The sequence below is a fragment of the Chinchilla lanigera genome, unplaced genomic scaffold (assembly GCF_000276665.1).
Source record: "Chinchilla lanigera isolate Chin_1 unplaced genomic scaffold, ChiLan1.0 scaffold00065, whole genome shotgun sequence".
Classification (NCBI taxonomy): Eukaryota; Metazoa; Chordata; class Mammalia; order Rodentia; family Chinchillidae; genus Chinchilla; species Chinchilla lanigera.
The window spans coordinates 13217410-13242880 of record NW_004955466.1 but is presented as its reverse complement, the minus strand read 5'-3'; the positions used below and the strand labels follow the sequence as shown (position 1 = coordinate 13242880).

Here is a 25471-nt window from a genome sequence, read left to right as displayed (position 1 = left end):
CAATTTTGCATGCTTATATCTAGTAATCTGAGCAACTGATGTGAAGACAACAATATGCAATACAATAACCATTGGTGAACTCCTACCATCCTGTCTAGTGAAACTCTGTATTATGTCTAATGCTTTTTTAAATTATTATTTTCTTATTCTCTTTAATGGTTTGATCAATCTTCCATTCTTACATTTGGTAATCTGAGCAACTTCCTTGAAGATAACAATATGTAATATAACAACCATTGTTAATCCCTATCATTTGGTTGGAAACCCCATACCATTTTTAATGTCTTTGCTTTGTTTTGTTTATATTTTGCTATTGTTCTTTTTTTTTTTTTTACTATTCTCTTTAAAATAAAAAAATAAAAAAGACACAACTATAACTGCATAGGCTTTGGAGGGACATCTAGATATTCCATAACAGTCATCTACATGGGTCATAGGTCTTCATTCTTTTCTCCAACTGAATGATATGATATACTGCATTTTATTAACTTGTGGATACTCTACTCATGGAAACTTGGGGTTTTCTGTCTGCTATATTATAACTAATTCTTGAAGTTCACATTCTTTAACATATCTCTGACTATCTGTATGACTATCTTCACAAAAAAGTCCTAAAATTTAAATTACTAGGTCAAAGATGGAGGGAAATTTTTCATTTTCAAAATTATTGTCAAAATGCCTTGGGGATGTGCTACTATTGCACCCTTCCATTCACCGTGAACCTAAAGCAAATTTAGAGCTCTTTGTTGGGCAGATAAGTAAGACTAACACACCTGAAATAACTGATGAGCCAAGTATAGATGTGAAAAATGGAGTGTGGATTCTAAAAGAGCAACCACAAGTGGATGGTGAAACCAAGAGATCCTCTTTGTTATATAAGGATTTAAAACTTGGCCAAAACAAGCCATATTTTTGTTTTATTCATCAGGTGAGGGAATGCTATCATCACATGCAGGGCTGTGCAGGATTTAAATGCAGGGCAGTGATGAAGCCAGCTTACACAACATAAGTGGTGATGAAAATTTTACATGTACAAGTAGATACCTGGAATTTAACAGGAAGTACAGGGTTTGTGGATGATTGCTCCATATATTTCAGTAATATATTTGAACACCCATTTCTCCTTATATCAGTTTTAGAGATGTGTAAACTGCTCCCCAGAGAAGACCAGGAAAATGGCCACACGTGATGGCACACACCTGTAATCCTAGCACTTGGGAGGCGGAGACAGGAGCATTGCTGAGAGTTCAAGGTCAGCCTGGGATACATAGTGAGTCCAAGGCCAGCCTGAACTACATAGCGAGACCCTGTCTAAAAGAGCAAGAGCAGGAAAAATGGAACTGGGTTAAATTCAGTTTTGTTTTCCTCAGGAATAATGCAAATTTTAGCGTCAGTTGTGATGTCATTAGTGCTTGGGTCACCAGGAAGCTCACAGGCAAATTTGTGGCCCAATGCCGTTATCCCCCTAGAATTTTTTACATTACAGTTGCTTTATTTTAAACTGGCTCAGACCCTTTGTTAGTATACTAAGCATATAAACAAATAAAACCATTGAAGGGAAAATTGTGGAAGACCTTGAGTATCCGGGTGAGGATACCAGAGAGGAAGCCGAGAGCCCACACCACACTATGATTTCAAGGAGAGAAGGAAACGGGAGCACAGCTGCATTTCTCGTTCACTTGACCGCATTTTGTTTTGCTTCATCTATGAATATTTCTGGCCTTCCATAATTTACACAACTGCATTTCATGCTGTGAGTTTCATGGATGAGTTTTTCTTTCAGAAGATATAAAGCAGCATTTTACTTATGTGGCTTTCAATTCATTTGTGTGCATGGGATACTTCAGAGGGAGAAGAGAAATAAAAATACAGACTTCTGTTGTCTATGTTCACATGTCCACTCATCCTATCACAAGAAAACCATCCGTCTTTAATTAGTGCTTCCCCCTCAGTCAGAAGTCTACCTTGGTCTTCTGAATTCTGTATTGTGTCAAATTAAAACTTACTGCAGTATGCAGAGTCTTCGGCAGTTGAAGGCTAAACCCTCCTGCGGCACAGTGTTACTCTTTTCCATGCCCTCTGCACGCTGCACGCTGCACGCTGCACGCCTGCCTCGTGTCATGACACGGCCCTGCCTTTCTGCTCCTTTCTTCTGCTTCTCTGCCAGCAGTGACCCCTTCCCTTGGGAGGGCTGCAGCTCGGTTCTGGCAATGCACTTTCTTCCTCTACCATGGACCTCTAGGGCCTTTCCTCAGTGCTTCCCTCGAATCTTTTCCCCACCATTGGATATGCACCTCAAGGCTTGTGAGATCAGCTTGCTCTGCCCTACAACTAGAGTTCTCCTTCAGTAAACATGCCACTGAAATCTTCAGTTGTTTCCCAGGTTTTTTTTTTTTTTGTCTTCCAATTTCATTGTAGCCTTTTGAGCAGAAGAATTACACATAAACAGTCTCTGGTGTATTTGAAGAGCTCCCACAAATCTAAACTCCAATCTATTTTTCTTGTTTTTAGAGCAACAAAAGATGTGTTTCAAAAACAAGTAAAAATTCAGAGTGATAACCTGGAAAGAGAAAATCAGAGATGGTAAAAAAATTAATTTGTGTTATTTTATAGTATATGTTATCTAGAGCCCATGGGAATAATTTTCCTAAATAAAATATGTGTGTTCTCTCAGCTCGTGATGTGTTTTAGCTTGATTTTTTGGCATTGGACAAAGCCAAAGGTTTCCATTGCAATAGAACAGTCACCAGAGGCTATAACTGCCCGTGTTCGTGCAGTGTCTGAGGCTCACCCAGGCTTCTGTGGAGACTGTGGGTGAGTGAGTCGGGTGACAGGGTGGAGACAAAACAGAATGGTTAGCACCACAGTCTTTGCACATGGGCTACGCTGGTTGCTCTGTCTGACAAGTTTGGTGACTGACGCTCAATAACTACTTTTTCTTTGGTCCCACCCCTCTAAAGTAGGGAACAGTAATAGCAGCCACCTTGCAAAGCTGTTGTCAACATCAGAGAGATGATCTGTGTGAAGTCTGCAGATAACGTACACCAAGGAAGCACTTGTTAATACTTGGTGCATTTTTTTAGTATTGTTGTTAAGGTTACTATTCATAAGATTCTAATTGCACATTTTTTACCATCTTCCAGATATGTAGGGTTGTTTTAGTGTTGTGCTGGAGAGAAAAGATTGAGAACCTACAAGCTTGAAATCTCTTACTAGTACTTTAAGTAATTTGGATAATTCCGTTAGTATTTCTGCCTGCGTCTCTTCTTTCTGTACCCATCCTGGAGAACTCCCTCTGTCCATCCTCACCTAGAGTAGTGAGCTCCTTCCCACTGTGGCTTGTCCCAGGCATCTCACTGAAAGGCAACTTGCCGAGACTGCATTGAGGGAGTAGTTAATGTGTTCTTTTGCTTCAGTCATGTGTAGTGTGCATTTCCAATGGCACCAGCACTTTTGTAAAATTATAGTAGGACTCACTTTGCTTTGAATTCCTTCTTTTTGTTAAACTGCTATATCCATTTATTTGTAATTCTTTTTGTTCTAATTGCAAGTGTTATAACTCAGTGGAAACTAGCTTGTGCAAGAAAACAGCATGTACAATGGCTAGCCCAGAAAACAGCTGAAATAGAAGCAATTTCAGATAAAATTAATCAGGCAGAACAGAGACGAAATGAACTATTGGAAGAGGTAAGGGCACCCACCATGATATTTAGAATTACTCTACATGCCTGTATTGTGTATCAGTGATTCTCTTTCAATATTTCATTATGTTGTATTTTATTAAATTTCCTTTTGGTTGACTTCAAATTTAGAATTAGTTATTCAACTTCCTTCAGAAATCCATCTGTTTTCTGTACATTAACTAGATGTATTTAGCAATTTAAGTAGCAATTCTCTCCAGAATGTTTTTAAAACCTGTAGCAGCAATGCACTTGATGTTAAGTCTTTAAGGGAGCTGTCTCTAAAAATATGAGAATAACAAGCACTGGTTACTTCATATTTTCTCTTTGTCTACCCACCACCTTTCCTCCCTCCTGTTCCTCATGCCATTTATACATATTGTTGTGTGAAAAACTTAATTTCTAGAGGGAAAAATGAAATCCTTCCCAATAGTTACTGAGAAATCATATAACCTGAAATCACAAGCATCTCTAATGCAAGGACATATTAATTTACACAGCTGTTTGAAAATGTAAGGCTGACCACCACAAGAGAAACTTATAAAAATTCTCATTTTTAAAATTAGACTAAACTTAGAGAAATGGAGATCAATGAATTTGTGACACAGATCGAAAAACTTACAGCACAATTAAAAGAAGAAGAGAAGGAAATTATAACTGAGGAGAAAAAGTTAATTCATGAGTTAAGCATATATGAGGTAATTTTTATTTTACATCTAAAAATAATTTGGGATGACTGCATAGTGGGGAGGGGACAATATTCCATGATCTGACCAGTTAAGTGTCAGTCAATCTTCCAGTATGGACAAGGTTACAATTTTATTGTGAATCTTTTCTCTTCTTTACCTGAAAAAGGAATACAAATAGAACAACAAGAAATAGTTTTGAGATAAACAATAAAGTCACAGACTTCACATTATGCAGAACTGCAGATTAGTGCTGCAGACAGTGGCCGGTGGGACTGTGCAGGGGCACTGGGAGCTGCCGTGAGGAAGCTGAGAGACAAATGGGATGCAAGGAGCCTAGGAGCATCGGTCTCATGGGCCTTCATCCAAAGAGGCCATCATGCTGACCTGGGAGCTTCCACAAGGCAGCGTGGGGTGAAACAGGGCAGATCTGTGGGGAAGGAGGTAAGAACAGGCTGTGAAGAGGCCAACAGGTTGCACAGAATACAACAAAAAATATCTTACAAGGTGAACACATCACCTTTTTATTATAATATTGTATCTCATTACTTCTATCCTGCCCCATTTTCACTTATATCCACATTTTAAAAATTTTTTGTGCTTTGTTTTGGTGCCTTTTTCATAAAATACGATCAACCAAAGGAAATTTTCTTCCAATATGTTTTTGGCTGTATACATGGTAGCAACAGAAATACATGAATAGGATACAGAACTGAAAGGATCCTTGGAAGGGCAAATACTGAATCCAACCTCCTGTGGTACAGGTTGCCAGACAGTCAAGTAAGTCAGACAGTGAGCATTTGTTAAACAGCAAGTGTGTGCCAGATGCTATTCTGTACCCCTCATGGTAAGAGACAGAACACTCCCCTTCAAACACCTGCCATTCTACTCTGAATTGTTATCGCTTCTTGGCCCTTTTGGCTAAGATCAAGTGTACTCTGAATGGTTGGGTAAATTCTCCAAAACCACTTCTCAACTAGCTTTATTTTCTTTAAAGGATTTAATTTTTAAGGAAACAAAAATTAGCAAAGAAACGGAAGAAAAGCTTAATGATAGTCTTCCACACCTTCATATGGCAGAAGAAGAGTACACAGAAAAACACAGGAGGCTACAAGAGCTCTATAGGATTCTTACAGGTGCGTCTGAAGCCGGTGGTGCTACCTTCCTCCTGGGTTCTCTCCCACCATGAGGGGTGGGGTACTCCGTGGCAGTGGTGGTGAGATTCGACCCTGGCCCCTCACCTTTAGCTTGCTGTTTCCTTCACACCACAACCTTACTGCTGCTTTTATTAAGTTTTCCCTTCTCTCTTAAAGGTTATTTACAATTAGGAATTAGTAGTTCAGTATACTGTGTTCTCTCCAGATTTCATAAAGTTAGAACTAACTCCTGGATCAGCTACCACATGGAGACGTTTTTCTGCCTCTAACCATGAATTTGCTAAATACATCTCCTTTTTAGCTAAGACTTTAACCATTTATCAAGTGGCTGTTACCTCAGATTCTTTTATAACTAGCCTACTCCTACGGTAAGATTTATTTCAGATATGGAAGCTTAATTCAAGATAGAAAATATCCCCGACTCTGAGGGTTTTTGCATTCTATGACATAATATAACCATGTGTGGGTTTAATATAAAAATAATTGATTCTCCACAAAAATTAGATGTGATCATCTAATCCTATATTCATGGTCCAGAATCATCCCAGAGGTTTGAGTTATTTCTTGCATTTAGGGAATAGAGGATCATTTTCCAGGGAGTCAGTGTGGGTCAATAAGCAGGAACCGCTTCCAGACCTCATGTCTCCTAGATGACAAAAGCAGACCATGGGAATTGTAATCCTAGAGACAGAAATTGCAGAAAGGACTAGCACAGGAGCAAAAGACACCCACTGGAGTAGGAGTGGAAATGACCACCTGGCAAAGAGGAATGTGAGGATAAGAATTTAAAAGGTTTGTGTCAAAATAGGCCACCATATGGAGACCCACGGTGTTCAACTGTAAAAGGAACAAGTATTCAAAAATGAAGTGATTATTGCCAAGAAAGGTAGATTTTTTAAAAAGAATATTATAATAATAAGTATCTGGGTAATCAGTCTGATTTTCCCTTTGTCGTTGATTTTCTACTTTTTGTCAGGTTTTAGTCTCATCAACTTAGGTAGACCTCCTTAACCTCTAACCCAGACCTACAATACGCATGTACTTCATCCCTGGTTTCTGCCTTACCTCCTGTCCCTTTCTGTACATGGTAGAGGATTTAAGAAACACGATGAGCATAAAAGTAAGCACTATGAAGAGCCATCATAGTAATGGTGAATGCTTAAATTTTAAAAAATTATTACAGTAAAGAACATATTACCATCAGTCCCCTCCAAAATACTACCACTTTCCTCAAACACACTGATCCCATCCTTCTTGCCGCTTTCTGAATGGATCTGGAAGTCCTCTTTTCGGAGTGTCTTTAATAGGTGTGATTTAAAAATAAAAAATTGTGAATGCTGCCGCTGAGTGCCATCTGGTGAAAAGACAGGTCCCCGAAAACATGATGGTGTGTCCTCCGTCCTATTCTCCGAATCTGGCACTATGGGACTTCTGGCTTGTCCCCAAAATCAAAGTGACTGTGAAAGGTAAATGTTTTGAATGGACTCAGGACATTGAGGGAGCCAGGACAAATCAACTAAAGATACAAAAGAGGACTCCGGAACTCCTTCCGGAAATGGCACAAACAATGGGATAAGTGTGTTTGAAGTAACAGGGGGATTGTGTGGGGGACTGATGGCAATGTGTCTTTTATTGTAATGATTTTTAAAATTTAGACATTCACCGTGGTTTTCAAACACTCCTTATACATCGCATATACTGATCTCTTAAGGGAAAGGAATGAGAAAAAGTGCTGAAGAAAGTAGAGAAAAGAAGGGAAGACAGGAGAAGAGGAGGAAACAGAACATAAGAGCAGCAGGGGTCAGCGTGGGAAAGGCCTCCCACGAGACGTTCCACTTATAGGCAACAGACAGCCGTGCTCGGTTAACACAAAGAACAGTGCTGTGGCTTTTAGAAACACATAAATACATCTCTCTTGACAGCAGTATCTTACTAAAAATTGAAAGACTTCAAAATTCTGAGGGAATAAAATCCCCAATATGGACAACAAACCACACTACCAATCAAATATAAGCCTAGAAGAGACATATTTAGATGTACAAGGTCTCAAAACACTTATTTACCCTTTTTCATGAATCTAGTATAGAATTTCCTTTACTAAATGGAATAAAGCAAGAAAAGGAAGAGGATATGAGGAAACAGAAAGTCCAAGAGCTTGGCAGAGGCGAACTGAAGGAGGTCAGCATGAAGCGGTTCTACAGAGGAAAGACTGCAGAAGGGACAGCTCAGAGGGGCAGATGCCAACCTCACAGATTCACTAATGAATTTGACCATGTGTGCATGAGTCAGCTATCCACCACTCTAATGGAATAGCTGAGAGAACTCTTATAAAGAGAAAAGGACATTTTGGTTTTACAGTTCTGGAGCTCCAGTTCAAGACCAAGCCAACTGATTGCTCTGGCCCTCTGTTGGGAGCGCTGGCTGGCAGTAGCAGAAGAGAGTGGCAGAAAGAACTTTCCTCTTCATAAGCTACAGTGCCCTTCGAGGGCTTCCCCTAGTGAGCTGAGGGCCCCCTACCGGTCTCTGCCTCTTAAGGTTCCACAACTTCCCAATAGCACTTAGCCTGGGGGTGAAGCCTTCATCACCAGAGCCCTTGGGAACCTCAGGAAACTATAACAAGGTGAAGAAATATTCAGAAAGACTTTACAATTCTGTTGTAGGTTGTGAGTTAATGACATATGCATAAAGCACTGAGCACATTTTATAGTGAGGTAATTTTTAACTTCAGCTAAATCCCAAAATATTTACCATTTAGTTCATAAGTAAGCCTTACATTGTCATAATAACATAAACAGTTATAATTTGTTTAAACAAAAATAATACCTTTATGGGGAGGTTGAGCAGGAGATGGAGAGGTCATGGGTGTGGGTGGGGATGTGGGGATGGGAGAAAGCATGCTAAATCCTCCTTTACTGTATTCACAAGTAAATAGAAGGTGTCTTAAAATGATAAATTAAGAAACAGCTGTATAATACACATCTTAAGGACACTGTGCTACATGGAAGGGGGAAGGCGAAACAGTGGTAAACGTTTTTTAAATGATGATTCTGAGGACTTGGACACAGGGACAGATGCAGCACTGGGAAGCACCGGATGTTTGGGTTTTGTCAGAGTCCAAGCCATGCTTTGTCTTATTATTTGACTTCAAACTAAGCACATGTTTTGCTTTAATGCTTGATAGCCCAGGAACATTGTCAATAGTTATTTCTCTTTCTCTTTCTTTTTTAATAGCACAAAAGCAGGAGGAGACTTTGCTGAACAATTACATTTCTCATGTTACAAGGGACTTTTCAAGATATGTTGAAAACAGGGTAACGAGTCAACACGTTCATTCTTTTTTATTAGAATACTAGTATGCACAGTCTGCCCTATTTACACAGCACCATTGGTGTTATCATGAAATCCACATTTACTAAAATTACTTGTTCAATGCCAGTGTTTTTAAATTTTGGTCACCATATATGGGGGGGCACCAATGAGGTAGAACTCTGGAACCACTCCCATGTGACAGTGGGAAAATCACTGAGAGAAATGCCCTTCCCTTGTTCATGAAGTGATGACTGGATGAAGCTTTTTAAGGAAGAGTGGGCACATGGGGGGTGGAAATGTCAAAACAGAAACAGGTAATGAGGGGTTCATTGCATTTTGAAGTATATAACTGGTAGATGGTGATGAGATGCATATGTGGAGCTGGTTAATTCAAAATGGAAATATCCTACTCTTTAGGATGCACCGATATAAAAAACTAATTTTTACTATTTAATATGAAGAAGAAAACTGTAAGTAAGTGTAGTATATATATAGTCCTATTTCTTAATTAGATGCTGGTGGTGCTGATTATACAGGGAAGACATGGTTTATCACAGTACAATATCCACAAACTGAATAGAGAATTCAGGAGAGAAAACAGTGGAGAATATTTTTAAATCAATACAATACTGTTCTTTTTCTGCTTAAAGAAATTTTAAATTCTCCTTAAAAGAAGCCACAATAATTTCCTCCCACATTTTTTGCAGGCAGTGTTCACAGATCAAAGTATATTCAATTTTGTGAAATTATCTGCGTCTGGGATACTTAACATGGGATCTGCAGGCCCCTTCCTAGAGTCCATAAATAAATTTTCATGAATTAGCTTAGAGGCTTATAAGTTTTTCTAAGGGAGGATGTCTGTAGTCTCAGCTGGCTGATTCCAGAGTTAACGTGGAGCCCTTCTCTGACTATCACTAGGCAGTCTAATACTCTGCTGTTCTGCTCTTTGAACTCCTTGAGGTGACTGTGGCTTTTATGTTTGAGCAGGAGAAAGTGAAGGAAGAATTACAAGAAGTACGAGATCAAGAAAGCCAAAAACTCAAAGAACATTTTGAAATTCTAAAGAACTTAGAAAATGAAGTCTATTTGTATGACCAAAAAGTAGAGCTTTTGCTTCTGGAAAATAAAAGATTAAAAGAAGTAAGTTCAAGAGCCCCTCACTTTGCAAAGTGGTTTCTGTTGATTGGCTAGATCAGTAGTAGTTATGAGAAAAGATGAGAACAGACATTCATAGTGTCCAGGTATCTTCTTTATCCTCTTGTTGATAACCCGTTTCCTCATCTTAATATCATAGATGAGTTTTTCTTGGTTTATTTTGTTTTGTTTTGTTTCGCTTTGTTTTGTTTTGTTTTGAGACAGGGTCTCACTATGTAGTTCAGACTGGCCTTGAGTTCACTATGTAGCCCAGGCTGGCCTCGAACTCACAGCTATCCTCCTTCCTCAGCCTCCCAAGTGCTGGGCCTACAGGTGTGTGCTACCATGCCCAGCTGCCTGGTTTTCAATATATGCATAGAATGAGTTTATACCCAGAGTACTACCACCGTCATCCAACTCAATGAAACCTTGATTTGAGTGGGCACTTCCTTAGGGTCTCTAGACCCCGTAGGTCATCTCTGAGGTCTTATGCTGAACTCCGGTCTGACAGCATTCCTGCTTTATGACGTCTGATGCACACATTAATTACATAAGGAACATTTTTGTAGTGGACATGGCGCAGACAGGCAGAATATCTTTTAATTTTTGTGTCAAATTACATTTAGAATGTCACATTTATTTGGATGCTGAAATGCTTACCAGAAAGCAGAATCCTCTACTGTCTTCCCCCATGGAAGCTTGACAAGAGTACTCACCACTATTACTCCTGCAGTAGCAGAGCTGCTGACACAGAAAAGGAATTTCTGAATGACTTCATGGATATTTTGTCTACAGTAACTAAACTGCTAATAGTAATCACATCCCTTTCATTCCAGTACATTTCAAACTTGAAAAACGACACAGAGGAATACAGAAGAAGACAAGACTTCCTCACATACAACGCGAAGGACCTGTCCTGGGAACTCATAGTGCAGCACAGTAAGTAGTGTATCATGGATCCTCTTTACACGTTTTTGATTCATTTAAATTGATTATATTAATTTGTGCATAATAAAATGCACAAGTTCAATGAAGTTTGACCGATGTATGCAGCACTATAACCACTACCACTTTAGCAAGACATCCATTTTTATCATTGCAAAATTTCTCATGTGTCCCTTTGACAGTTACCATCCACCCCACCTCCATTTCCTAGAAAGTACTGATTTGTTTCTAACACTAATAAGTAGATAATTAGTTGATTCTCATTATAACTACACAGTAGTATTCCCTGTGTGGATATATATTTTTGTTTTTTCATTCAGCAACCAAAGGACGTTTGCATTATTTTCAGTTGTTCCATTACCATTTTTTGAAAAGACTGTACTTTCATCACTGTACTAATCTAGCAACTTTTTAAAAAGCCAATTTTATGGGTATATTACTTTATTCTAAAACTCTAACTTTATACTAAGTACCACATTTTTCAGATTGCTATAGCTTCATATATAGTCTAGACAGCAGACCATGTAAGTTCTTATCTTTAGGCTTCTCCTTTACAATTATCTTGGTTCTTCCATTTAAATTTTAGAATCAGCTTACTCACTCACACACACACACACACACACACACACACAGCCTTCCCAGATTTCAATGGGGTTTGTGTTCAATGTGTAAATCAATTTTAGGTGAATTGACATTTTAACAAAATTGTCTTCCGATCCCAAAACACTGTCTAAATCTCCTTTTGCTGAGTCTTCTTTGATTCTTCTCTGCAAAATTTCATAGCTTTTGGGTTAGTGTCAGCTGCCCCTGGGACTATTCTCAGAGTTACTGATTCATAATAAGAATCCATCAGATTCAGAAGCTGCTTTGTATGTGTGGTTGTGATTACAGTGAAAGATACAGACTAAAATCAGCAAAGGGAAAAGGCATGTAGGGCAACGTGTGGAGGAAAACAGGGGCATGCTCTCAGTGTTCCTCCCAGAGCTGCCTGGCTGTCCTTCATTTTCCTAGCAATGACATGTGACCACACATGCAACATGTCTCCGACCAGGGAGGCTTCCTGGGCTTGGGTATCCAGGGTATCAGTGGGGTCATTCCTGCAAATTTATAGGGTTTCTGTGATCAGCCTGTGGTTCAGACTTCTGAGAGGCACCGATGGTGTTCTCAGGTGTGGTAAGGTGTACCTACTGAGATTCAGCTGTTAAACCAATCTCCCACTCCTGGAGTAAGGTCTCTTGTTTAGGCGCTTTCACTGTATCCATTGCTAATTTGGTTTGCTAATCTTCGTGCACTTTTGTGTCTGTGTGCAAGACTACCGTGCTCATCTTGTGCTGCGCTGCGTCTGGCAAGTGGTCCCAGCAGAAAGCCAGCAGGAGGGCGTGTCTGGTCCAATTAGCCTGCCGTTGTGCAAGTGGAAATTTTGAGATAAAAATAATTTTTGAAAAGTAAATGCAAACAATTTATGTGTTCAAATTGTTTTGGTAACCACTGTATTTTAAAATCTGTTTCAGCACAATATATACACCTGTGGGCAGAATTTAAAGCCACGGTTAAGGTGAGTTATTGTGTGTCACCTCCATAAATATCATTTATAAAAATGTTCACCTATCTAGTAAGAAAGCGTGTGCGTGTGTGCGTGCATAGAGTTGTGAACTGCAGGGGAGTGAAGAGCTAGTGTGGCCATCACATGCTAAAATGTAGCAATTACCTCAAATGTCACTATAAAATCTTAATCCTTCAGGAAACTATCTTCTTATACTACTAGTCAGTTAAACTGGGAAAGACTTCTTTCTTCATCTTTTTCTTTCTTCTTTTTTCTTTCTTTCTTTTTTTTTATTTTAAAAATAAAAGGAGGAAAATATTAACAGACAGTCGACATTTGACAAAATAGCAAAGGAACAGTACAGACAGTACAGAGTTACAACGGAGTGGTAGGCAATTAACAATGCTGGTTGTATTACATATTAATATCTTCAAAGTGGTTTCTCATGAAAACAAATATAGACATACAAAGCTGATCAATCAAGGACTCAATGACAGCTTCTTTCAGCAAAGAAATACAAGACAGTAGAACAGCCACGTTAACTATCCTGCATATACATACATACAAACTTTCTCCTTCTTTGCCTTCTCTTTTCCCATATCCCAGTTATCCTTTACCTTTGCGTGCTTTCCTATCAATTTACAATGTCTATCATATCTCCTAGTTTAAATTAATTCTTTCAGGCTTTACACTAGAGAAACAATGCAATGTTTGCACATCTTTCTTTCTTTCTTTCTTTTTCTTTTTCTTTCCCTTTCTTTTTTCTCCTTCTCTCTCTCTCTCTGTAGCTCACATTGAACACATTTTGTTTTAAGGCAGACTTAGCCATGCACCATCTCTACCTCTCCCCACTTTAGTCAGATAGGCTGGGATTTGAATTCAGGATCTGCCTAAATGTTAAAAGGTTACATAAATAGCAAAGTTTACATAAAATCCATGTTTAACCTTTATGCCTCTGGGTAAGGAAAGTGTTAGTAAATGCATTTTTGAGATGAAGCTAGACTTTTAAGTTTAACTAACTTGCTCAAGACTAAATAATAATGAATTTGAGGATTTAAAACTGAGATCCTATCTGATTATAAAGTTCCTTCTCTGAAGCATTATCTCCTCTGCAGTTGCGTATCAGTTTGAGGGTGAACTGGCTTTTTATGCCACTGCTACCATTACTGCACCTAGTTACAAATGCAAGCTCAGTGGTCATTCAATTAAATCAACTCATTTGGTAATCCAAGAGCCAAGAGTTCTAGGCTCTTCTAGAACTTTGTCAAATGGCTGTGTGCACAAAATACTTTGCATAACTAAACCCAATTTTGCATATATAGTTTTGGTTTTACACATAACCTAGTTAGAAAGAATGCTTTTGTTACAATTTATATTCACATATCCATACATGCCATTCCTTTAAGGACTTGGTGCACAATGGTAAAAATACCTTGAGTGAAATAAAAAATCTAATAGACAAGCTGTGCACAAGGGATGAAAAAATTGAGTCCATCAGTCTTTGGCTACAAGGGAATTTTGAGGACCTGCGTAATCTTACAAAAGAAGAATCGCCAACCAGTCTTCGTAAGTAATACCTAAATGTTTGGTAACACCTAAACATCAATACACCTTCCTGCTATTTTGCTATAGCTGATGACATCCAAAGAAGGAAAAAAAAAGTCTCAAGTAACTCATGCCCAATGTCACAAACATTCAACTAAATACTGATACTCACTAATGGGTTCCATATGGTCATACACAAAGTATCTGCCAATTCTCCTTCCCACCTAAGAAATTTTTCTAGGTAAGTGAATCTTAGCTTTGTACAATTTTTTTTTAAACGAGGTCTTTTTTAAGAACATTTTTTAGGACCAGGCATGGTGGCACATGCCTGTCATCCCAGCACTTGGGAGGCTGAGGCGGGAGGATCACCACGAGTTTCAGGTGACCCTGGGCTGCACAGCGAGACTCTGTCTCAAAAACAATTTTTTTCAGAGAAGTTTTTCATTTAACTCTACACATATGCTTGTCTTAAACAGAACAAATCTGAGCATAATGTTATTCTTTTTTCCTAAGCTGAATTTAGCATTAAAAACAGCAACTCGGGCTTTTGAGATGACATATCCCATCGAATATGCTTGTCTCATAAGCAAGCACACTGACTTCTTCAGAGGCATGTCAACTTTATCATCAATTGCTGAATAAAATTTCGTATTAGACATGACCCTAAACTCTCAACCCTTTATAGAATAAGTGTGCCAGTCTCTGAACTTAATTGAATGGATGTGGTCGCACAGAGAGGCAAGCTCTGCTGTGCCATGGTAAAGCCTAAGGACACCACAGGCTGAGCCCAAATGGAGCAGAGGGGCTGACTTCTTCATTCTAGGCCACGGAAGACTGAGCACACACTGTGTACACAGTGATCAATCCGGGAAAACCAAATTTTCACTGAAAATGAAAAGATTGTTTCATGAAAAAATACACAATATTTGCTTACTGAAAATATTTTCAGTCAAAATAATTTGTTAGGGCCGGGTGTGGTGGTGCACGCCTGTAACCCCAGCACTCGGGAGGCTGAGGCAGGAGGATCGTTGTGAATTCAAGACCAGCCTGGACTACAAAGTGAGCTCAAGGCCAGCCTGAACTACATAGTGAGACCCTGTTTCAAAAAAAGGCAGGGAAAAAAAAAAAAAAAAAAAAAAAAAGAATTTGTTGACTGGCAGAACTCCTATTTAGTGCTAATTGCAGCCACTGAAATATGGACACCTGGGCACGCAGGGTCTTGACACATCTCATGTTCTAGGTTCCACCTTATGTGTTAACACTTCACTGTACTCAACCAGCATTTACTGAGTGCCTAGTCTGTGGCAAGAACCCTGTCAGACACTGAGTTACTACTGCAAGAAACAGATAGTCCTGCCCAAATGGAACCCACAGTCCATAGGGTTGGTTCTATTAAACTCTTCCTGTAAAGTGGTAGACAATAAATATTTTTGGCTTTGCTAGCCATGAGGTCTCTGTAGCAACTACTGAACTCTGCGACTGTAGCAGAATTATCCCCTAGGCTGTAACTTGCCCACTCCTACTACAGTAGGAGAATCAGCATCATACAAATGTATGCACAATCCCAAGTATGCTGCGTGTGGGGCTTCAGAAGCATGAAAGAACAACCTGGTTAAGGAATGGGGAGAAACCTCTGAAGAACTGGAAATAGAAACAGAGCTAAGATCTGAACAATGCCTGGTTTCCCATAGCTCCACTTGCCACTGCTGCTGGGAGCTCCATGTGGGCTTTAAAGCAAGGTGGACTTAATCCCAGCTTCATCTCCATGTCCCACTCTCTCCTGCTGTAAAATACGAGTCAATAGGACTTATAAAACATCACACCTAAATGAGGCAATCAGAGCCCTGAAATCTACTACCCTCCTGGGGAGGTAAGAGTAAAGTTGGGGTCTGGAATTGCTTGACCACCTCTGAGCCACCTGTGATCTAGTTTTGATATTTCCCTGATTTGCTTCTCACACAGAAGGGATTCTCCTGGAGAAGTAGTTCTTCTCTTCCAGCTCCACAAGCCTCTCCTGTCCTCTTTTGGACAGACAGTGTCATTGCAGCCTTGCAGACGCAGCCCTCTCCTTGGATCACAGCACCACCCATTAACTTAACACAGTGAGCACTCCTCAGCCTGGCCCTTGGCCAGAGGTTATAGCGCAAAGACCTACCCTGAACCTCACCGAGCACACCTGTGAGAGCCACGCAAGTGAAGAGAGGTTAGAGTACAGCGGATCTAACAAGCGGCTATGGGAGGCTAAAGAGTTAAGTCTTCCTGAATGTCAGGAATACAGAGATCTCTTGTGGAAGGGTGGCACAGACACGAGCACCTAGTGGCCCTGCAAGATCTTAAGTCAAAATTTAACAAAGCTGAGCTGGGACAAGGTTGTTTTATATGTTTTTAATGACCATATGCTTTACCAAATTATTTAGTTAACATTAGCAACCTAGGGGCTATGAATTATGCTGGTTTTTATGAAATCAAATAAATTTGCAAATATTAAGTATATGTAAAATTCCTTGATTTAAGGACCTGTAACCATTAAATTCTTCTTTTGCATACGTATTTTTCTGCTAAAATAGGGCATCTGAGAAAATGACTTCAAATATATGGAACTAGGAGATATAGTCCTGATAGATTCATGGCACCTCCTGCATACTCCACAAACTAAGTACCCAACTGAAGACTCTGTGGGCAGCTCAGAATTTTAATGGATGCTAGCAGCCAGCACACCTGCGTGAGATACAAAAAGAATTTAACATTTTTTTATTCCTACAGCAAAGAAAAAAGTCAAGCACACCAAAAGGAGTCCATTTCTTACAAAAGAAAACTGCATTTATGAAAAATAACAAGATAACTCAAATATACAATTGCTGTGAATTCAAAAGGCATAAACAAAACTCAGGAAAAAGTGAGTACACTTATTTTCATATTTTGAAATCTTCAACATGTGAGCTTTAAATATGCCTCACCCTATTACGCAGTTAAAAAAAAGTGAATAGCCTTCAAAACAATACAATGCATGAACACAGATTAGGGTAAGTGCTCAATATTCTATTTTACTTCCATGGCTGTGACTAGTATAAACATCATACGTATAAAAAACTAATCACAAGGAAACTGTTTGCATACTCTTGTTTCATTAAATCTAGGAAGCCATCAGTCATAAGATGTACCCTAGTTTAGAAATGTCACAGTGCGAAAGTATCATGGGATTAATGAAATATAGCATATAGTTTTCCCTGAAAATGGATGTAAGAGAAAGAGAACATATGAATATATGTATTTATTCATTTGAGAAAAAAGACTTAGTACTTAACATCTTTAAATTACTTTCATATTTAATATTGTAAAAACCAACCACATGTCAGAACGTTTGAGTTTTTTGTAGTTATGTTCTTTTTTACTGTTTTCTTTACAGGAACAATAATCTGAACATGTCCTCCACCAAACTATAAACAGAAAACTTACTCTATAAATTATGCTCTATTTTTGCAATATTATCAAAATACTGTATTGGTGAAAATAAATAGATAACAAAAAACAACATACTTTATTTCCATGTTTGTTACCAGACTCTGCAAGTAAGCCCGTAATTCATTATAGGTGAGAAACAAATTTACGACAACAAACTGTACAACACGCCACCGCTAGATACTTCAGATAATATATGGTGAAGTTTTTCTTAATGAAACAAAAACAACCCATTGCTAGGTACACAGAAACATGACTGGCTTCTAAGAACAGCAGATGTATCCTCGTAGGCTGAGGGTGTGACAGGTAATATGCCAACAGAGAGTATCGTGATATTTTCTATTTCCCAAGCCTCATCATAGGTCTGTTGAGTCACACATCAGAACACAGACATTAAGCTATACTGATCATTTTGTTGCTGTGTATGATAGAAGAGTCCTAACATATTTTTTAAAATTACTTTTTCATTAAGAACATTTCTTAGTTTTTTGGCATTTCATATTCAATGTCCATTGGCTCCTTCTGAGAGTATCCGTGAAGGTTCGGTAAATTTTGCAGTAAATAAGTAAAAAAGGGCTGGTGTAGGTACCAAAGCCAAAAGGGGCAGATCCTGCTCAAGTTTATCCACTCTGGAAATGGAGATTATTCCATAGGCATGAAGTAGCCAGTGGCTGAAGAGAACAATAAGTCTTTTCTTCCTGACCAGCAGATCATAGCAGTTCTATGTAATTTTATAAAAGAAAGAAAAGAGAAATACAGATTAGCGGGCTGAATCTGCTAGATTACTTGTTTCCACAGTCATCGTACTTTGGAATTATACAACAGTTGAGTGAAAAAGGACTTAAGCATTACCCAGTCTAGCCACCGCACTTTAGAGACGAGGAAAGTAAGGCTTCCTGCTGTCATAAAAGCACTGGACAGCAGCACCACGACAAGAACTCCTGTCTCTCGAGTCCTGGTGCACGTCACCATACGAATTAGGAGAGGAATCCCATACTAGGGTTTCCTCCTGCCCTGATGCCCTGTAGCTGTGAGTCTACAGGTGGGACAGACGAGGTCCACAAACCTAACCTCTTACTCGCTACCACTCCAAGTCTGCTGCCCGAATGATTAGAAGAAAGCTGAAATAACCATGTAGATACTCTGCTTTTCTTTTAAACTTTAATACATACTCTATAATATGCAGAAATTGGAAGGACCAAGTTAATACCAAAGTAACATCAAAATGTGCCAATAAACATACTCACATGTCATTTGCACTAGGTAAGCCACCAATTTTCTCACGTCATTATATGGCCTGTCAGCTCATCTAGAACTAGACTGCTTTTCCCTGATTCAGATGCTGATTTCTGATTCGTGTGTAGAGGGCTAACTGAAGAATGGTGAACATTTTACGTAAGGAAGCTCATAGGTGCAGAGAACCAAGTCTCAAGCTAATTTAGAAACACATAAATACTTCTTAATTGTGGATAACAAAAAATCAAAAACCTCATTTTATGCAAATATCCAAACCTTTCCCAACAGCTGATAAAAGTGTCAAAACTAACTTCCTATCTTCTTTAATCATATTTCAATGCTAGTTAAGGATTACTAAAAAGAAATGAGAATAGTCTTTAAGTGGAAACAATTAAATAGCATACAAATATTCTGGTTCTTCTACTTTATCCTATCTAAAAGTCACTATGATTTCTAGGTATTTCCCACTCCCCACCCCTTGCTTACTTTCTCACTAATATATTAGAAAAGTGCTGTCAACAGCAACCATTCCAACATAGTTAAATTATTTTCTCTGGTTGACCTTTATAAAAAGGTAAGAATTATAAGAAAGCATATATCTAACTATAGTGAGCAGTTTAAGACAGAGATCAAAGGCATTAGATTAACGAAGTATGGAAGAGCATAAGGTCTTTGATTTTCAGTCCATCAGGGTTTAGTCTCACACTGAGTTCTTAAGTCAGATATATTAATGTATTTAATAGCTATCCTTCAAATGACATTAAAACAAATAGAAATAGGTATATTATTATTTTAGAAAGACAATTTCAGAAGATTGCATGTGAACAAATATATGCAAAAATACCCATTTTGATTAAAAGCTTAATGCATATTTTCCTTATAGAGTCAAATACACTATTACTTTAGATTTATTGTTAATATTTTTTGATTCATAATAGCTTAGTTCCTTAAACATACAATACTGAAAAATATAAATATGATGACATGATGGCTATTCTACCCCACTGACCTACAAATGAATCATAAGACATTTTGACAAAAAAACTCTGAAAATAAATACATATATAAAATGTAAAACAACAAAAAACAGAGTTCCTTATGCTAGTGTCCTTCCACCAAAATTCTAAAGAGTTAGGAAGCACCAGCAGGGTATCTTAAAAAGAGGAACAGAATCAGAACTAAAGTGGCTATTAGTATGTTCTCCTAGTCACTCAAGTATAAGACATATTAGGAGGCAAAAGTAAATATCTATAATCAAGATAGAATTGAGGGGGGCTGGGGATTTAGCTCAGCGGCAAAAGCACCTGCCTGGCAAGCGCAAGGTCGTGAGTTTGGTTTCCGGTACTGGAGAAAAACCAAAAACCAAAAAAAAAAAAAAGATAGAATTGAGGATAAAATATAGATGGATATGGAATGATGCATAATTATTGATGATTCAGCATGGCTACTATAAAATAAAGTTTAAAGTTAGTTATATATATAGTAAAGCATTTTTATGCTTCTCTCAAAATAGTGTTAATCAGTTTCATATTTCAGCAACTGTATGTTTGCTATGTGGGTAAATTATGTGAAATAATTTTTCTACACCATGCTGGAAAGAAGAGCTTATCTACTTCATTATTTCACTAACATCCCAAGGAATCATACAGTACAAGAAACACAATCTTCTATAAACGTACATAACAAGCTGAAACCGTCCAAATGACATCAATTAGCCAAGAATTACTGAAACAGTTATACCTTATCATATCATTTGTACTATTCAACTGTCAAATTTATTAAAAAAAAATTTAACAAAGGAAAACATTTCCTACCTCTATTTCAGAAGCTGACATGTATACGGCCAGAGTAACCAAAGATAACACTAATATAATATATGGGAAGGCATAATCTGAAAGACAAGTACTGTTATTAAATAAATTTTCTGAATAAGCTATTAAATAAACTCAAATAGTATAATTCTCCCTGTTGTTGAATCCTTTTCGGCCAGTTCCATGAGCCTTGGGTCCTAAAATCCTGAGACAAGGTCAGTCAACTTTTTCTGGAAAGGGCCAGAGAATAGGTATTTTTGGCCTTGTAGCTACATAGGCTCTGTTTCATTACCCAGCTATGGTTTTATTGTGAAAGCAGCAACAGAAAATATATAAGTATATGGGCACATCTTTGTTCTAATAAAACTTTATAAACAGTAAAATTTGAATTTCATATAATTTTGACGTATTAATGAATAAAAGTCTTTTTTTCTTTTTTCCAACCACTTAAAAAGTGTGAAACCCATGCCTGGTCCAGCTTTGAAGACCCTTGGCTAAGGCATCCATTGGACAAAAGGAATTAACTTCTCTCCTGTGCACCTAGAATGATATTAGCAATGAATGAAATTTGGAAGAATTAAGAAAATAATTACTCAAATAATTTTGTATTTTATAGTGCAGAAGGGGAACCTTGGTTGAGAAAGTCTATCTGTAAGAATAATTCAGCTTTAACTAATCTTTTGAAAAGATTCATTCATCAATAAACCTCAGAGGATTAAAAGATCTTTCACTATCTCTACTACCAAAATTCTAGAAATTTCTACTTCAAATACAGTAGTTATAATACACCAAGGAACAACTTTTTCCTACAAAGCACTACCATTCTCTTAAAATATTTTAAATTTATAGCACATGAAAATAGATTCAGAAAATACTTTGAATTATTCTTATACAACTATATTCAAACCATGTTAGTTTATGAAACTATTAATCATTTAACACTGCAGAACTTCTCTGGAATAATTTCACTTCTCTTTTTGTTTTTTTTTTTTTTTTTTGGTCTTTTTGAGACAGGGTCTCAATATGCAGTTCAGGCTGGCCTTGAGCTCATTTTGTAGCCCAAACTGGTCTTGAACTCACAATGATCCTCCTGCCTCAGTCTCCTGAGTGCTAGGATTACAGGTGTGCACCACCACGCCTAGCCTTTGAAATAATTTCAAATGTTACTTCAGGATATAGCACCCAGAACTCCTGAATTATCAATAAAAGCTAATTTCAATTCACTAATGAATAACTTCTTTGACATAGAAGTTTTTTCATACCCAGTAACTGGATCCTCAATCAGCCGTTTAAAAAGTTACTTATGAACTTACAAGCAGCTAAACAATGTTGTTATTGATACAAACTTAAGACTTTAAGGAGGATCCTAAATTCAAGTCCAGCCTAGGCAACTTAGCAAGACCTTGTCTCAAAATAAAAATAGAAAAGGTTTGGCCCTAGGTTCAATCCCCAATATTAGGAGATAGATAGATTAGAGAGAGAGAGAGAGAGACAGAGAGAGAGAGAGAGAGAGAGAGAGAGAGAGAGAGAGAGAGAGAGATTTCTAAGGAGGCCCACAGATACGTGGGGAGTACAGGGAAGAAGTGGGATAGAGACAGGATTTAGAGTGGCCTTGCACTCTATGTACAAAAATTTAAGAATTGGTGCGTGTGGCTCTGCAGAAGGATGTGGGGTCTGTCCACACTGGCTCCCCTGGTGGGTCCGATGCAGATCACTTACCGGCTGGGATAATTCTCCCAAGCAGGTAAGTTTGGCACTGACAACCTCCTAATTGTTCCCAGTGCCTTTCTCCCCAGACCCTCCGCCCCCTAGTAGAGTGGTGACGAACTTACGGCACACATGCCGCGGCAGGCTGTTTGTGTCACGGAAAGGTCGGAAAGGTTTGCCACCACTGCCCTAGTACCTTATGCAGCCACAAGCCTCCTGCTGCTCCACTTTGCTCATACTTGCTCTATCCCCTAAAACCAAACACTCTATTTTCCAACACCATAGCCATGAATTGGTGAGTCTTCTGTGACTCATCTCAGCAGACTGCAGGAATTTCTGCTTCATGCACACGAACACTAGCTCGTTACTCCTCCCTTTGACTGTCCTCTGAGTGGCAGCTGGATGGCAAGGCAACCTGACAACACTCAGTGTGGGAAAAGGCAATGTTCAGCGCGGGCAGCTGTCTCCTGGCGTCCTGCCTTGTACAGCTTCTCCCATCCTCGCTTCAGAACCCAGAGCTCTGACACTGAGCACCAACAGCCTAGGCAGAGGAATCTGGGGCTGCCAGTTTTAACTGTCCAACCTCAACAGCTCCCCAAGCTCCAGACTAACCATGACATGTAACCTTTTGGACAGTCAATGAGTGCTAGAAACTGGATTCACTTCTCCCAAGCTATTTGCTTCTTCTAAAATTCAATGTTAATCCATCCACCACTTACTAAGTCAGAAAGCTACTCTAGTGTTACTGTTTCACTTCCTGAACCCAGATATTTAATTCGCTACCTACTCTAGTGAACCCTACCTTTGAAACAGCTCCTCATTCCGTGCATCTCTGCCTTAGATCAGGTGGGGTTCATACAATAATCTCTTAACTGATCTCCCAAGCTTTCTTCCTCTCATAATCCACTTTCCACTGGCCATTTTCCTTCTAAAATACAAACCTGATCATGTCACTCTCCCACCTATATTATTTTGCTATTACTTCTCTATCTCCTAGAGCAAGAGGAACACCCTCCAATGCATACAGAGGCAGCCAGGCTGGAAAATAACTGAAGGGGCCCAAATCTAACAGAACGGTAGCAGCTAGGGCGAATACAGATTTCCAGTTACCATGCAGCCAAACAGAATATTTCTTCTGCGAGCTGGAATACAAAGGAAAACTAACCCCTGGCTATCCTCCAATTTTCTCTTGCCTTGGCCTTACTTTGAGTGCCCCCCTTACCTTGAACCAAATGACACCCAGACACGTTATGTGCATCATAGCATGTCTTAGGCCTCCTCATTAATATTCACATTAGGGGAGGTTGGCCAAGCAGACTCCCACTTACTGCTAGCAAATGCACTGGTTCCTTTTCTGGCTGTTCGGAAATACATATCACAACCCTGCCTCAGTCCCGTAAGCCACAAGGCTGGCCCTCTGCAGTCTTCTAAAGGACAGCCTTGCCTGTTCTACATACTCAAAAGTGTCCCCTCAGTTATTTTGAGCTTCCCTACTTTATTTCCTAGTGGTATGTGAGCCCTTGAATAGGGACTTATTCTTTGGAGCCACAGTTCAGTCTAAAAGGCTGCTGAATAAATGAATGGATGGAATAAATGAAGACTAAATTGACACTATTTTGCTCCATACAAAAGGTTTTCAAAAAGGACCTCAGAAATCTATAACCCAAGCAGGCAGCACTCTGGGAGGCTGAGGGAGGAGGACTGCAAGTCTGACCACAGCCTGGGCAACTCAGCAACTTACTGAGACCCTGTCTCAAAATAAATGTTAAAAAAGGGCTAGGGACAGAGCTCAGGGTGAAAGCCCTGGGTTCATGCCCCAGGACTGGGGGGAGCGGAATAAAGAAATCTAAGAAACTACTGTTTAATAGTGAACAATATGTCAAGATTAATTTCCATAAATCATATGCAAAAAACTTTTTACTTTTTGTCATCTAAAGTTTTAAAAATCTTTCAATTTGGTTATGAGTTTCAAATATAAGGCCTTCTCCTAGCAAATCAGTTTTGAGTAGCTGCCCATAATTTCTTGAGAATCTCTATTCCACTCTAAGATTTACATGGTTTAGCAAAAGTATATACTAAAGCTTATTTTCAAGGATCTAAATAAAATTTTTTTTTAAATTTGCAAAATGAAGTTCAGAGAAAATCAGGTAATAACAAAATAATGAGTCAAACTCACATAAAAGGCCTCCACCAACTGCCTGCAGCACAGTTAATATGGGGAAGAAATAAAGTGCAGCATAAATACTTTTAAATCGGTCAGACTTCCCTAACCCACACGCGATCTTCTTCACAAGAAGGGGACGGAGCAGCATCATCAACACCAAGCAGAATGCATAATAAATAAACACGATGGTGTACCTGTAAAACAAAGAATTCATGACATGGTAAACAATATGCGTAAAAGCTTTTTTATCCTTGGCATTTTTAAATCAAAGATCCTAGCAAAGCTTTTAGAAGTGTCGGGGCTGGGAATTTAGCTCAGTGGCAAAGCGCCTGCCCGGCAAGCACAAGATCGTGAGTTCGGTTCCCGGTACCGGAGAAAAACCAAAAAAAACAAAAACAAAAAAAAAGCTTTTAGAAGTGTCTTAAGTCTCTCATCAATACTCACATTAGGGGAGGCTGGCCAAGCAGACTCCCACTTACTGCTAGCAAATGCACTGGTTCCTTTTCTGGCTGTCTGGAAATACACATCACGAAAGCTAAAAGTTTCTATACCCTTTGACCTATCAGTTTTATTTGTAGAAAGTGATCACAGGGAAATAACCAGCAAAACACAACTTTATGTACAAAGATTTTTATTGGCTCACTTAAAGAAAACTCGGGAAAAGAATAAATACTCAACGATAGGAAACTATCTAATTTCAGAGTATATTCATCACAGACCAACACAGAGCCACTGAAAGGCAGGTGTATGGCACACAATGCACACGTGCGTAAACACCACAAGGTACTTATTAACAGAGATAATTTTACGTGTCCACTGAAGGATATTAAAAATTTAATGGAAACAAAAAAGATGTAAGTATTTTAAATAATAATTTAGATACTTGAATATTTCCATGAGAAAAAACTTAAAATGATGAGAAAAATTAAAGCAAATCAAGGAAGCTCTTAAATATATGCCTCTATTGCCCCATCCTCCATTCATTAGGGTTATTTTCTTTACTAGATTACTCGCCCTAGGGAGCGCCAGCCTTCGGGCTGGATAGCTTTCTGCCTGCTGGCTCCCGGAGGGTGGGCCCCCAGCGCACGGGGAGCC

At 38.8% G+C, this 25471-nt stretch overlaps 2 protein-coding genes across 7 annotated transcripts in view; one reads left to right on the top strand and one right to left on the bottom strand.

Moving 5' to 3' along the window:
- Positions 1-17531, top strand: part of Ccdc175 (coiled-coil domain containing 175) — a 52333-nt gene extending 34802 nt beyond the window's left edge. For 2 of the 4 annotated variants that reach the window (XM_013521950.1, XM_013521951.1), the window contains exons 11-20: positions 2512-2583; positions 3552-3687; positions 4247-4378; positions 5364-5502; positions 8755-8834; positions 9820-9972; positions 10803-10905; positions 12423-12466; positions 13861-14020; positions 16763-17531. In XM_013521950.1, the coding sequence (XP_013377404.1) occupies positions 2512-2583; positions 3552-3687; positions 4247-4378; positions 5364-5502; positions 8755-8834; positions 9820-9972; positions 10803-10905; positions 12423-12466; positions 13861-14020; positions 16763-16833 (1090 nt within the window). In that variant the 3' untranslated portion in view covers positions 16834-17531. Of the gene's footprint in view, positions 1-2511; positions 2584-3551; positions 3688-4246; positions 4379-5363; positions 5503-8754; positions 8835-9819; positions 9973-10802; positions 10906-12422; positions 12467-13860; positions 14021-15961; positions 16203-16762 lie in introns of all 4 variants that reach the window. The other 2 variants (XR_001236804.1, XR_001236805.1) reach the window with 2 other exon arrangements.
- The window catches only part of Jkamp (JNK1/MAPK8-associated membrane protein), a 20150-nt gene continuing 11986 nt past the window's right edge, over positions 17308-25471 (bottom strand). For 2 of the 3 annotated variants that reach the window (XM_005399228.2, XM_005399229.2), the window contains exons 5-7: positions 24389-24570; positions 20509-20585; positions 17308-18179 (exon numbers count right to left, since the gene is read on the bottom strand). In XM_005399228.2, coding sequence (XP_005399285.1) covers positions 17961-18179; positions 20509-20585; positions 24389-24570 — 478 coding nt within the window. In that variant the 3' untranslated portion in view covers positions 17308-17960. The remainder of the gene's footprint in view (positions 18180-20508; positions 20586-24388; positions 24571-25471) is intronic. The other variant, XM_013521952.1, reaches the window with a different exon arrangement.